The 14,106-nt window shown below is 42.6% G+C and overlaps 1 protein-coding gene across 6 annotated transcripts in view; it reads right to left on the reverse strand.

Annotated features, from left to right (window-relative positions):
- Positions 1-1,545: 1,545 nt before the first annotated feature.
- EVI5 (ecotropic viral integration site 5) overlaps positions 1,546-14,106 on the reverse strand; it is a 166,939-nt gene continuing 154,378 nt past the window's right edge. For 4 of the 6 annotated variants that reach the window (XM_031457599.2, XM_064488716.1, XM_031457603.2 and 1 more), the window contains one exon: positions 1,546-5,793. In XM_031457599.2, the coding sequence (XP_031313459.1) occupies positions 5,479-5,793 (315 nt within the window). In that variant the 3' untranslated portion in view covers positions 1,546-5,478. The remainder of the gene's footprint in view (positions 5,794-14,106) is intronic. The other 2 variants (XM_031457600.2, XM_031457605.2) reach the window with 2 other exon arrangements.

Consider the following 14,106-nt stretch of genomic DNA (forward strand, 5'->3'; position numbering starts at 1 on the left):
CCCTTTCCTGCACACTCCTGCCCCCGGTTAACGTCTGCGTGTTGGGTGTGTGAGCAGTGCAGACCCACCTGTGAGCCTGTCTGTAAGCTTGCCACTCTAGGTACTTCCTACCAGTGGAAGCGCACTGTGCGTCTGCTTCCTTCACTTAGCATTTCTCAAGGTTCATCCATGTAACAGGTATCAGAATTTCATTCCTTTTTATAGCTGAATAGTGTTTCATCGTTTGTGTACACCACATTTTATTTACCCAGTCATCTGCTGATGATCACTTGTTTCCACCTTTCGGCTCCGTGCATAGTGCCAGTGTGAACACTGGTGTACACCTATCCGTCTGCCTCCCTGTTTCCTTTCGTGTCTATGTCCAGAAGTGGAATTGCTGGACCATATGGTAAATCTATGTTTAGGGTTTTTTGAGGAATTGCCAAAACCTTCCACAATGTCTGCCCCACTTTACATTCCCAGCAGCAACGGACAAGGGCTCCGATTTTTCCATATCCTTACCAACGCTTGTTACATTGCGTGTGTGTCTTAACAGCCACCCTACGGTGGCTCATCGTGGTTCAGGTTTTACTTTTCTCACCGACTACTAGAAACAGTCAAATTTGTTATCCATCTTCAATAGGGTGTATATATTTTTAGTTTTGGTCCCAGTGGCTTTTTGGTTTTTGACCCCACTTCTAAATATATACCAGAGATTCTCAATCAGGGTGGTTTTTATTCTCGGTCCTCCCCTATTTTGGCAACTGGAGACATTTTGGGCTGTCACAGCTTAAGGAGGGGGTGCTGCTGGCATTTAGTGGGCAGAGCTCAGGGATGCTGATAAACATCCTACAACGCAAGGACAGCCACTTGCAACAGTTTGGCCCCAAATGTCAGCAGTGCCAAGGTAAACAAGCCCTGAACTACAACCGTCTTGTCATGTTTCGTGTATCTTTACAAAGTGCCTAAAATCCTTTTGGGAATAAGCAGACTATATAATGAACTACTGCTTCTGAATTAAATGATATTAACATTGTGATAAAGATAACGAAGGCCTAACTTTCTTTTTATAATTGCGTCTGTACATATATTCAAATTATATACTTAAATGTATTTATTGAATTAGTTGCTAATTTAATAACCTAAAACACAATGTGAAATGAAAATATTGCCATTAATATCTTCAAATAATTAGCATGTCTGAGAGACTTGGCCTTTGTTAACTGGGAAACTGTGCACCAGGCTCTCTGTTTGGCACTGACTATACATGGGGTGGCCAGGTGGACACGGTCCCCACAGCCACGGAGCACAAGCCTCACGAATGAGTGTGTGATGTTAGGCCATGCATTTTAAAACAGTTTTAAAAAATTTCCTTTACATATGTTAATTAATTAATTTATATTGGTGGGGGGAGGTAGTTCGATTTACCTATTTATTTTTAGAGGAGGTACTGGGGGCTGAACCCAGGACCTTCTGTATGCTAAGCTTGTGCTCTGCCACTTGAGCGATACCCTGCCCCCTTAAACAGGTTTTTTAAAACAGATGTCTCTGCCCTTTTAAGTTGAATAGTTTAAGGAAACAAATTTTAATAAAATGGAACATTTTAATTGTTTAAAGCAAAGGCACAAGTAAACATTTCAGGTTATCATACAATGTTGTAATAAGAAATTCCAACAGTAAAATGAAACACATTATAATTCTGCATCTCTATAGCACATCTAGTGTATTATTCTGTTCTCTCTTCTTTGGAGTGAAGAGAAGGGGCAGGTAGATCAATGCATGGGATGTAAAACCTGGATGATAAACAGCGTCCACTCTATTTCTAACCAGAAAACTTAATTTCAGTAGAACAAATTAATTTTAAAAAACTGTTTCATTAATGACAGAGCAGCAATAACTTTCAGGCTAAAGCTCATTGATTTAACAAAGTAAATCACTGATTTCATGAACTGTTAGCTGTCAACATCTGATGCCTCCACAGTAATCAAACCGGCCAGGAAAGGGCTTTACCAAAGCACAACTCATACACTTATTTTACTTTAAATCTAAAAATTATAGTGCATTATGTAAAAAGTAAAGAAGAACGAGGAACCAAATCATTTCTTATGTCAGAAAGAAAACACTTAAAAAGGCCTAGACTGTCTTTTCAATCAAAGGCACTATCTGGAGAGTGACAAGCTGTATCATGTTCAGAGCTAAGAAAAAGTTGTTTTTTCTCCCAAAAGAGCCAGCCAGGTAGCTGGGACTTGATGTCTCAATTGGTCATCAAACAGTGAGCGCCTACTACATGTCAATAAAAAGGGTCGAAATGGTGTAAACTTGTATCTTTGATGTATTTTTCTAGGAAGAAAAACTTCACTAATTTTTTACAAAGCTGAAATACTTTCTTGATGTATGAAGTCTCTTGTTTCATCGCCTCAATGCAATTTCCATTTTATTCAGATGACTTGTGGTTTTTACTCTCAGCATTTCACCCCATGATGGCAATGATACCAGGAAATAACTATCCCAAGGGGGTAAATATTTTGTGAGTTTTAAAAAGTTCATTTCATTCCCCCAACCCGCTGAGTATTCCTCAACTCTAAATGTTTAACAGAGTAATATTTAAGTGACACAAAAATACCAGAGATTAAATAAATAAAATCTGTCAAGAGAGCATTGTCCAATGCCTCAAAGTCTTAATTTGAGTGAAATGGAGTCAAATCAGAACACAGTCTCTATTCTATTACACCCTAAAGGACGGGAAGATTTTAAATCCTTCTGAGAAGTATTTGAATCAAAGATCTTAAATGAGAAGATTGTTGTTTCTAGTTTTTCATTGTCCAAATTACAGAAGTCTCAACAGATTAAGGTTTACTTACTGTGATTCCTTTGACAGCTAATTCCTAACCAGAAACAGTACCTGTGAAATTCTCTAAGAATATCTTTCAAGGTTTAGAGTTGAAACGTGATTCTAGAAAGATATTCTTCCTTTTAAAGTAAAATTGTAACACTGACTCAACGAAGCACATCTGAGGGCCGATGACCGCGCGCTCAAGAACTGTGCCGGGATTCCGGAACTCCTTGCTGTCTCTCTCCATCTCCAAAGGCACAGATGTCCTTCCAAATTTGCCTATGGCACGAAAGACTTCGTAACCTAAAATAGCTGGCACACGCTCCCTTTTCACTAGTCCTGAGTATAAGACCCACCAAGAAACTTTAGGTTCCCAAAGCATTAGCTCAACAGCAAAAGCAAATGGTTCAATCTTCTATTGACACAAACTGAAGAGGCAAACCTGTGTTTTAGAGTCTCAGTTCAGGGCAGCCAGCTCTTCCTCTGAAGGGACAGAGAGCAGGTGTTTCAAGCTACTCCGCTGCTTCTGGAGCACAAAAGCAGCCACGGACAACGTGCAAACGAGTAAGCAAGGGTACGCACCCACAGAGCTCCGTCAGCGCTGAGATTTGGAGTGCATGAGTTTCACGTGACACAAACATTCTCCTTGTGATTTTTAACTCGACTATTTAAAAATGTAAAAAACTACTCTTAGCTTGTGGGCCCCATAAAAACAGGTGGTTGGAGGGAACTGGCTCATGGGCTGTGTCATTCAGATTTCCTGATGGGGGGGTCAAAGTTGTCATGTGGCCATGAATCATCTAATTTCACTTGGGCAGCAATAGCCTCTACGCAAATAGTAATGAACCAAAGAGAATCCCAGAGCGCCAGTCAGCCAGTTCTAGGAGGCGTATCTACACTCGTAAGTGGTGTAAAGCCGTGTGCTCACATATATACAGCTATAGCTGTAATATATTCAGGAAACACTTAAATCAAATTTATTTAAATCACATTAATTGTCAGAAAAGCAGGGAATTTGAGAAATTCATCACCTAAGCCTTTTCAAACGCTCTAGAGTCAGAGAGATCTGGATTAACGCCTTGGCTCTGCTACTTACTGACCTGTGACCACAGATAAACTACTTAACCACTAGATTTAGCCTGGTGCTGCCGACACAGTAGGCAAGTTTTCAATCTTGTTTCTCGAGCAAATAGCTACAAAGGGCTTGCTGGGAAAATCTTTAATAAGGCATAACTCCTGGTTTTAGACAGAAACCTATTTTTATCTCTTCTATTTCATTCTGTCATGTAATTTTTTTTTCTCCATGCAACATACTGTGCAAAATTGTACCTCCATATTTACTGAATTCTACCTTCCTCTTATTCTTGAAGGCTGTTTTTTTCCCCAAGGCTGCTGATTAAAATGAGAATGAAAAGCATTCAGTCAACACATCTTTCCACAGAGTAAGTGTAGTTTGAGTGTTTTCTCCAATTTATCAATGACAGGTATTGTTTTCTAGGGGAAAAAAAGTCTAGATGATACAACAGAATTGGTAGGAAAGGATTCTTATGGCTTGCTTTATCTTTAGATTAGTAACTAGAGAATCTGAAGATAATGTTCATAGATTATTTGCAGATATAATTGTTGTGTACCTTGGACCTCAGTCCACTGCTTAAATTGTATTACATAGAATATTAGCACTGAATAATGCGTGCTATCATCTCTCTAATCATGAAAAATTTATTAGTTACATACACATGAAGTAAAAGATTTCACCAATAGTGTTTTTGAACAAGCATCAGTTAAGTTATGAATCTGCTAGTGTTGAGTGCTAAGCAAAATATTAAAGCTATTAAAATATTAGTGTTTGGATTTATTTTCAATTTTCTTTTAACCTATCATTTACAGAAGTCCTGTTAGAATGCTGAAGGCAGTCATTTTGCAACACATACATTCTCCATATAAAATGATGTTCAATGTTGGGTGATGCAGGTTTATAAATATACACAAAAAAACAATATATTTGTAGTTAACTTACTACTCTGACCGGTAGGCAACACATGGAAGCATCATATGCACATAAAACTTTGAAATTAAAACAAAATGTGAAATTCTCAAGACAGATAACCATGAACTTGTTTACAAAGTCATATGAAAAGAAGGCTTTGTGTTTGGGAATTTTCAGTGGCCCACCAACAAAGCAGTAATTTTAATTGGAAGAAAAAAATTCCCAAACACAAAAAAACCCAAGGTAAATGAGATGTGTGTCTTGGTCAAATGTGTGTAGACAGCTGCCCTGAAAACAAATTGATAAACATAAATATACAACTTGTTTACTGAGCATAAAATATTGCACAAGAACAGTTTTGTTTGAAAAATTCAACTTTCCATAGTTCTGAACTTCAAAACGGTTCCCACGTATAGATACAACTGCATTTTCTAAACAAGAAACATTAATCTTCAGTAATTCTGTTAGAACCTTATTTTTCCCATTAACCATATTCCAGTCTACCTGATGGCAATGGTAAGTCAGTGGTGATTTGGCAAAGATAAAAAGGCAGATAAGATTGTAAAATATATATATATATGTATATATGTACACATATGAAACAGATATGTTCCAAAAACCCTTAATCATCTGATAACTGATCCCTTAAAAAAGCCCACAGTCCAGGTCACAGTGACGGTCAGACAGTGGTGGAGTACGACTCTCTCCTCCTCGGGGGCCGCTCCTTCTGAGAACCGCCGTGGCCCTCTCTGGCCTCCGGCACGCTGTCTTCTGCATCGCTTTCGCTGCCGTCTGCCACGGTGGGGTCCAGAGACGTCAGGCCAGATTTTCTGTGCAAAGGAAAACCGACACCGCTTTCCTGTAAGGAGTTATCTATGAACTCTTCATCAGAGGAATGGAATGATTCGTCATCTCCTATTAAATGGTTGACGATGTGGATTCCATCAAAAGGGGGTTGGCTGGAGAAGCCCCTCTGGCCTTTTAGGCACCTGAGCTGTCAAAACAAAATCTGAGTTAACATACTCGACTGGGGGGAAGACACACATCCCACGAAAGCAAGTATTTCATGTTTGAGGAGGAAGAGACCTTGATCTTTTTCCATTTAGAGATATAAGCCACCAATTTTTTAGCAATTCCTACGTGTTATGCTGTGGGCACGTAACTTGTTATTTTAACTGAATCACCACAACAATCTATGTGGTAGGTTTTATTATCTTCACGTTGGAGATTAGGAAACAGAGACTCAGGTAGTGTGGCTTGCTGAGGAGAAACAGCCAATGCCAAAGTTTAGCTTTGAACTGCATCGAGATAATACAATAAACCCCATGTACCCATCACTTAGTTTCAACAACTGACACATCGTGAACAATCTTTTTTTTTTCCCCAGGAGGGAGGCAATTAGGTTTATTTATTTTATTTTATTTTTTTGATGGAGGTACAGGAGATTGAACCCAGGACCTCACGCATGCTACGCAGGTGCTCTACCGAGCTATTCCCCCCCCACCCCCCACCATGGACAATCTTGCTGCACTGTATCTCTCTTGACCCTGTATTATTTTGAGGTAAATACATCCTATCAGTTCAACTGTATATATTTCAGCGTGCAACTACAGAAGATACGGACTTAATAAAAACAATACTCTGAACTCTCTCACACAGTCTTGAGAGCATGTCTACGTAAATTTGTGAATGATGGAAACGGTGTATAAATCATTTAAGTCTGCTCTGAGTCTCCATCCTGTTCTAACAGCCTACAGACCACACGCCACTACCACTCGGTGGGGGCAGAAATGCTCCTCCCCACCGCTGATGTCTCCTGCTGCGCGGGGGAGCGATGCAAGGGGTGTGCAGCGCTCCTGCCTTCTCCCCCCGGCCCTCCCAGGGGGTGGCGGAGAAGAAGGGCACACAGGGCTCGGCTCCTGCCCGCTCTTTCCGTCCTTGGGAGCCCGGCTGTTTCTCCACCCCTGGAGTCTGACGGGGCCAGACTCCCAGGTGGGAAGGGCTGCGAAGACCGAATGCTACCTATTTCTGGCTGTGCAAGTCTGACAAATTCTGGACTTCAGTACTGAAAAGCCCACTGTTGTCACACATCAAAACCACACTCATCAGGATTAAAGGAGATTTCTTTTTATCACCTCCCTCTTTTTGCCTAAGTTCCTCCAAGTCCCCAAACCCACCACCATGGATACGGCTACTTCCACGGCCACATAATTAAGACATCAGCCCTCTCCTCAAGAGTTTATGTTTAAATATAAAATTTAACTTTGATATTATCACTTATTTAATTTCTCTCAGATACCATGAATTTTCTTCTACAGTAAAGCAAAAGAGCCTTTTAAAAATCCAAAATAATAACAATTAACTACCAAAATCTACCTTGACTATCAAGAATTTGCTAAAATATTCTCCGTGTCTCCTGCCCTTATCATTGCTATTAACCTGCAGTTTTGTTTCTCAGGGACAAATTCCTGGTCACTATTGTTTGAATCTTGAGATAAAGGCAATGTGAAATATTCAGGAAATATTACATACACTTTCAAAACTAACGGCTCTGGGAGTAAAGACATTACAGCTCTGCCTAACACCTCCTCGCTTTCCCTGTAGACTTCCAGGAAGAAGTGAAGAAACCTGAGCACTTCTGCGCTGCTGCGAGACAGCGGCAAACGGAGGGATGTGGGCACTCAGAGCACAGACGTCTGCCTCAGAGAGATCCCTGGGCCCCAGGCCAAGAAAACATAGCGGGGTACAATGTAATTTAAGTAACACCTTCCCCGCTGGCACAGCAGCACGGGTAGGGCCTGAGCCACCGCGCGGAGGGGAAGGCGCAGAGCCCCGCGGGCCTCCCCGCGGCTGTGACACCCGCCGCTTTGCTACAACTGCCACGTCCTGATGCAACATCCTAGCGCCGCATTGCAACACATGATTTATAGCGCCGCGGGTAAGACTGAGTCAGTTAATCTCTTCCTTTCTCTTTTCCCCCAGACCCCTTTGAAGAAACATGATGTGACACGCGTCCTCCTTCCTGGCCGCAGAGGAGGAGCGCGGCGGAGGAGCCACGACTTCCGACGGGAAAGCCGGAGCCCTGCTGCGCTGGCAGGCGCGCTGCAGCCGGAACACGCGGCCTCCCGCCCAACGCGACAGCCACCTCAGGTCAGACGAGCGACAGGCTCGACGGCCGTTTCTTCAGAGTCAGAGGAGACGCAAGCAGTGCTTCTTTACCTGAGCACGGCTGACACAGAGCAGCAGGGGCACAGAGACACTTCCTGGCCGAGAGAAGGCAAGTCTGAAGGCGAGCGGCGGCCCCGCAGGCGCCCCCCGCACCCGGCTCGGAGGGGCAGGGGCCCGACTGCGGGCGGGGACGCCCTCCGGACGCCTCAGCCCGTGCAAGGGGCCCGGCGGAGGTGGGGGGGGGGGGAACCAGCGCCGGGCCCGCTGCGGTGCCCGGTCCTGGCCGCCTGCGCGCGAGAGCTGTGCCGCTTACCCGCGCTCCCGGCCGCCTGGGAGCTAACTCCACTTAAACCGCAACAAAAAGCAGACGAGGAGCCTGCTCCGTCCACCCCTCTCACAGACACCTTCAGGGACGCTGTCAGCATCCTCAGAACACGGCCCCCGATCACCTGCATCAGGGTAACCGAGGACAACTACTAAAACGTAGAGTCGCTCTCCAGATTTAAGGAACCAAAACCCAGAGCGTGAAGCCCCAGAAGCTACGTTCTTACAAATCTCAGAGACTCTGATATACTCAGAGAATCGCTGTGGCAGATCCTGGGTTCAAACGAAATGGGGCTGAGTCAGAACGAAGCTGATGGGCCTGAAACGGAACTACCCATTATTCAGGACAGAAGTGCTTCTGAACGTGAACACCTGCTGTGCGCGTCGGTGTCTACGAACGGAGCACCTTTCAGCAGCACAACCAGGCTGTTCTGGGCCAGCTCTACCATCTGGTGGCTGAAACAAGGAGCAGTCTGTTTAAACGTCTTTTCCTAAAACTTTCTCCCGGTATGAGGGGAGGGTCTAGGACTGCATATACTCAAAAAAGCTGAAAAATTCTGATGTACATCCTGGGATAAGGACCACTCCCTAGGCAATATTTTGTTTGTTTTTGTTTGACATCTTTTTGGGGTCAATCATGGGATAAAGAATCTGACAAAAGCTACTGATTCTTGTCTTGAAAAGCACACACACACGCAGACTTGAGCCTACTCTTTCCAGGGCCACTGTCTTTCTGAATTTAGGCTAAAGACTACAGGAACACCTTCACGACACTGACGACGACAAAAACTTCACCTGCGAGATGCCAGTAACACACTCGTATCACAGACAAGAAAACAAGCATCGCTCTTCCAGGTAAAAGCAGACATAGGTTTTTAGTCACTCAATGTGCCTGGAAGGACTTCTGAGACGCACCAAGGAGACAGAGGCACAGGACTGTCTGGGTCGTGAGTAAAGGGGTTCTTCCCTGGGGCGTCTTGGAAGGGGTGCATCGGGACCGCCCGACAGCGATGGTCACAGCTGACAAGTCCCACCCAGGCACTAGGGACTTCCTGTCAGCTTTTAGGTTCTTCAGTCTTAAAGTCTGAGCACAGAGTCCAACATTACCAGAAATGTGAGGAAAGCAACTGAGAGAACCTAGAAGAAAGGTAACGAGGAGTTAACAGACTATCCAGGAAAAAGAAAATATTTAAAAAAATCATTTATTCCTTCTGAAAACGCTGCACCCATGTAAGAAAACCCCCACGATGTTCTAAGAAGGGTCTTAGACATACATTTCTCTGGCCTGAAAGACAGGAGCCTTGAGATCGGAGAGGCCTGTCAGGTGCCCAGGAGAACAGATACAAGTGGACCTGAACCACGGTACAGCCCAGTGGAATTTCAGGACCTCAGGAGCCAAGGAAAAACAAAGTATTCAGCCCCAAACCAAACACGTTTTACATAAAAGATCAAGAATCAGAATGGTGTCAGGCTTCATAGTGTAAAGACAGCAGAGCAGCCGTCACAATTCTGAGAAGAACACTTCTGACCTGTGTTGTTGTTGTTGTTGTTTTTTTTTCGCAGGGGGGAAGTAATTTATTTATTTGATGGAGGTGCTGGGGATTGAACCCAGGACTCCGTGCATGCTAAGCCCGTGCTCCACCACTTGGGCTATCCTCTCCCCTCTAATCTGTATTTTTAAAAAATCGTACTTCTCTTAAAAATTTTATACCCATTCAAACAATCAATTAAATATGAAACCAAAATAGGAGTTAAAAGCTTCAAGGACTTAATAAAAAAATATATTTTGCTTCAATCACAAGAACTGGAATCAGATAAATCCTTTTTACAGTTTATCTCCTATGAATCCTTTTCCCCCTAGAAAGGCAGGTGAAATGCTCCGCCAAGAGGAAGCACATCCAGGAAGACGTCCTTCAGCTTCGCTCCAGGACAAAGGAAAAGTGAGGCCAAGGGATTCCCACGGAGACAAAAAAGCTCCCAAGATGCCATCTGTGCAGGAGGCCTGCAGGCAGCCAGACCTCCCTGAAGCCGACTGGAACAGGTCAGAGGAAAGACTTCTTCATGAAGGTGAAGAGAGTCACCCAGAAGAGAACACACCAAGAAAACGAAAAAGCTGAGACAATCATCTGAGTAAACATGTGCAGGTGAGCAAACCACAAGCAGACACTGTTCCCATACAACTGAACGTTACCTGGCAATAAGAAGGAACATGAAAAGGAATACACGTATGTACACGTATGGCTGAAACACTCTGCTGCACACCAGAAACTGACACAGACAGGACTGACGTACTGACACGTGGATGAACCTCAAAAACATTAAGCTGAGTCAGAGAAGCCAAATACAAAAGCCAACATGCCGCGCGATTCCACTTACACAGAACGTCTATAACAGGCACGTCTACAGAGACAGGAAGCAGATAGTGGCTGCCAAGGATCAGGGGAAAGGGGAGAAGAAAGGGAATGACAGCAAACGGCCATGAGCTTTCTTTCTGGGGTGACAGAAATACTCCAAAATCACATTGCAGGTGTGGTCACACAGCTCTGTAAATACACTAAAAGCCACTGAATTTTACGCTTAAAGTGGAAGAACTCTATGATATGTAAATTATATCTCAATAAATCTGTTTAAGATAAACTACAGCCAGAAAAACGAACAAGCAAACCCTCCCCAAAACATTGTTTTCCAAACTTCCCTAAGACCATCTCAGAACCTTGTAAAAAAGTAAGCCTTTGCAAGCTTGTCTTTGGTCTCCACCCCAGAGGAGAGGCCCGGGAAGCAGGAGTCAGGCGCCCGGGGGCCTGGTGGTCCCCAGGGAATGGACTTCGTGTGGACCTGTAATGATGTAAATGCAAACTAACGCTGCAGACCCTGAATATTAACGTAACCAGACCCATTATGTTGTGCAGATCATATTATTAAGCTGGAGAGATGAAGTTCATGTGTTCATGATGAGGGTGAGGAGAATAAAATGACATAGACCCTTCCCCGTGTGAAAAGGCCAACAGATTTTATGGAAAGCTGAAAACCAAGAATCAGCAGTTGAGCTGAAACAGAGGCCTCTAAGGAAGAGTGAAAGCCAAATCCACGGCCAGCTTCTCGCAGGAGCTTTCTACTCTTCATCGCTGCAAATCGTGTGCACAGCTGCAAGCAAGTTTTAATTAAAGATTTTTTTTCAGAAAAAAAAGTATGCTTAATCTAAAATGAAAAAGGCAAGAAGTCACAATTGGGACGCGCTTCCTGCTTCCTCAGCCAGGCCCCACGGGGTGCCGGTACTCAGGATCTGGTGTCACCGCTGACTCTCCCCTGTCTTCAGCCGAGGCTGCGCAGACCAGCCAGCCTCCCGATCTTCCTTCTGTTCTAGGAGCAGCCTGTCCAACTGCGGACCGATATCAAGGGCTGATGCTCAATCACAGACTAATAGTGCCACAAAATAGCCAGCAATTTCTCATAATTTTTGTGTGGGCATTTTCGTAGAGAGCTGAAAGGCATGAAACGCTGCTGTATGACTGTCAAAAAACTGACCTCACTTTTCTTCTGGTTTTATCATGCACTCATTACTACATCAGCAACATGTCAACTAAGGCAATTTTTGAAGGTAATCCCATTAAATTTTTTAATTATATTTCAAGACGATTTTTCTAACCTTATATACTTTCCAAACATGGACTGGCTACTACAGTTTTTTATAACCTGAATTTTCACTTAACATACCATACACACTTGTCAACATCATAATCTTTTTTCCTCTCTCTGAGGAAAAACAGATTTATTGTCAAATATCCACAGGGGTGATTATTAAACAAGCCTTTCAGAACAAGGTCATAGTCTTTTAGTGGCTGTAGGGCATCACATTTAGGAATGTACCACGATCTGCTTTACCCAATCCTCTTGCTGAGAGATTCAGGTTCCCACTGTGTCGCTGTATAAATAGCACTGCCACGAACATCTTTGAGCACGATAGCCCTGCAGAGTTGCCTGAATATTTAAGACCTGGAATTGGACGTACTAAATAATACAGTGCAAAGTTTCAATATTCTTGAGGCCCTTGAGTTCTGTGTTGAAGCTGCCCTCCGGGAAGGTGGGATGAGTTTACATCCTCAAAACACTGCCTGAAAAGTTTTGCTTTCCTTACAACCTGGCACCGTGGTTTTGTTTTTTCCATTTTTGCCAACTGGATAAATAAAAAGATTTTTAAATACAGAATATTTATTAAAATACACATAATGCTTTAGGGGGCTCATATGTTGTCATCACCTAGTTTTAACAACCATCAAATTATGGCCACTTTCATTTCAAATTAACACCCAGCACCTCCCACCCTGGACTATTTGTAAGCAAAGGAAAAAGTTTTTAAATAACTTTGGCCTGTTGCACTAGAAGACCTTTTAGAAAAATATAATACGTAACCTAATCCTGCTCTTCATATTATTTTATCCTTAAACATGAATATGTAGAATAAGTAAAAACAAGCTTATTGTGTTGTTTCCTTCTAACAAATGCCTTCTAGTTTCTGTAACATTTAAAAATAACTTATTCTAGGTATTAGATTTGCCATTTCCCAAACAACATTAGCTAAAAGAGCCATAACTGGCTGAGAGATTCCACTGGCTATGCAACTCAGAGTCAGTGGCTCTGAGTCCTTATTTCTGCGAGGATGTTGGTGATGTTAAGAGAACCCTTCTGACTTCCTGATTCTCTAGATCAGTAACTAATAAATTTTGTTATGTATAACAAATACCTGGGATTATTTTAAAAATATAATTTTCATGTTTTTATATGGGTCCTACTCTCAGACATCTGGATTCAGCAGGTAGGGCTCAGGAATCCACATTTTAAACAAGTGTACTAGGTGATTCTGAAGAGGGTAACCCATAGATCACATTTTGAGAAACACTGCTCTCAACAGATCATATTTAGGGATCATAAATGATCATGTTAAGAAAATCTGGTAAGGGTAAATGAGTTTGGACTTAAGGATTTCTTGTTAATTTATCACTTATTATCACACTGACCCACTGTCATAGTTTTAATATACAATGGCCTACACATGGACACACAGCCAACCAGGGGGGAAAAATCAAAATGGAAAGAACCATTAACATGAGGCTAGTAAGTATTTTAAGAAGTGACCTATTGGAGGTTTATAGACACCTTCACCATCTAGTTCCATGTCTAGGCTGTGTGGGTAAGTGTTCATGGGACTGATCACTGAGGAACACCATTCTCTTTTCTTTGAGTGATAACCCTACTTTCCCTCAATGGCAGCCACTACTCTGACATTTCTCACCATGGACTGGTTTTGTGTATTCTCAGACTTTGTAATATCAAGAACCATGTGGTATGTACTCATTTGTGCCTGGCTCCTATTACCCAGCATTATGTTTGTGAGATTCATCCATGTTGGCATGTATAGCAGTAGTTCACTCTTTTTCAGTACCATGTAGTATTCCACCATGTGAATATATATCAAAACTATCTGTTCTACTGTTAATGGCCATTTGGGCTATCTCCAGCCTACTCATATAAGGCTGCTAGGAACATTCTTAAATATATTTTTTGGTGAATATATACTCAAAAGAGTATATACTCGGGAGTATAATTGCTTGGTCATTGTGTTAAGCTCTAGTAACACTGCCAAACCATTTCCCAAAGTGTTATAACATAAGCTCCTTAATTTTTGCAAGAAACTTTTGCCTTACTTTCTGCCAGGCTGGTTGTCAAAGCAAAATAACAGTCTCTTAACTAATCACATAATAAATTTATTCCAGGTTCTTATTAGAAAATACAACATTGAATTTTTAGCTACCCAATC

The sequence above is a fragment of the Camelus dromedarius genome, chromosome 9, assembly GCF_036321535.1.
Source record: "Camelus dromedarius isolate mCamDro1 chromosome 9, mCamDro1.pat, whole genome shotgun sequence".
Classification (NCBI taxonomy): Eukaryota; Metazoa; Chordata; class Mammalia; order Artiodactyla; family Camelidae; genus Camelus; species Camelus dromedarius.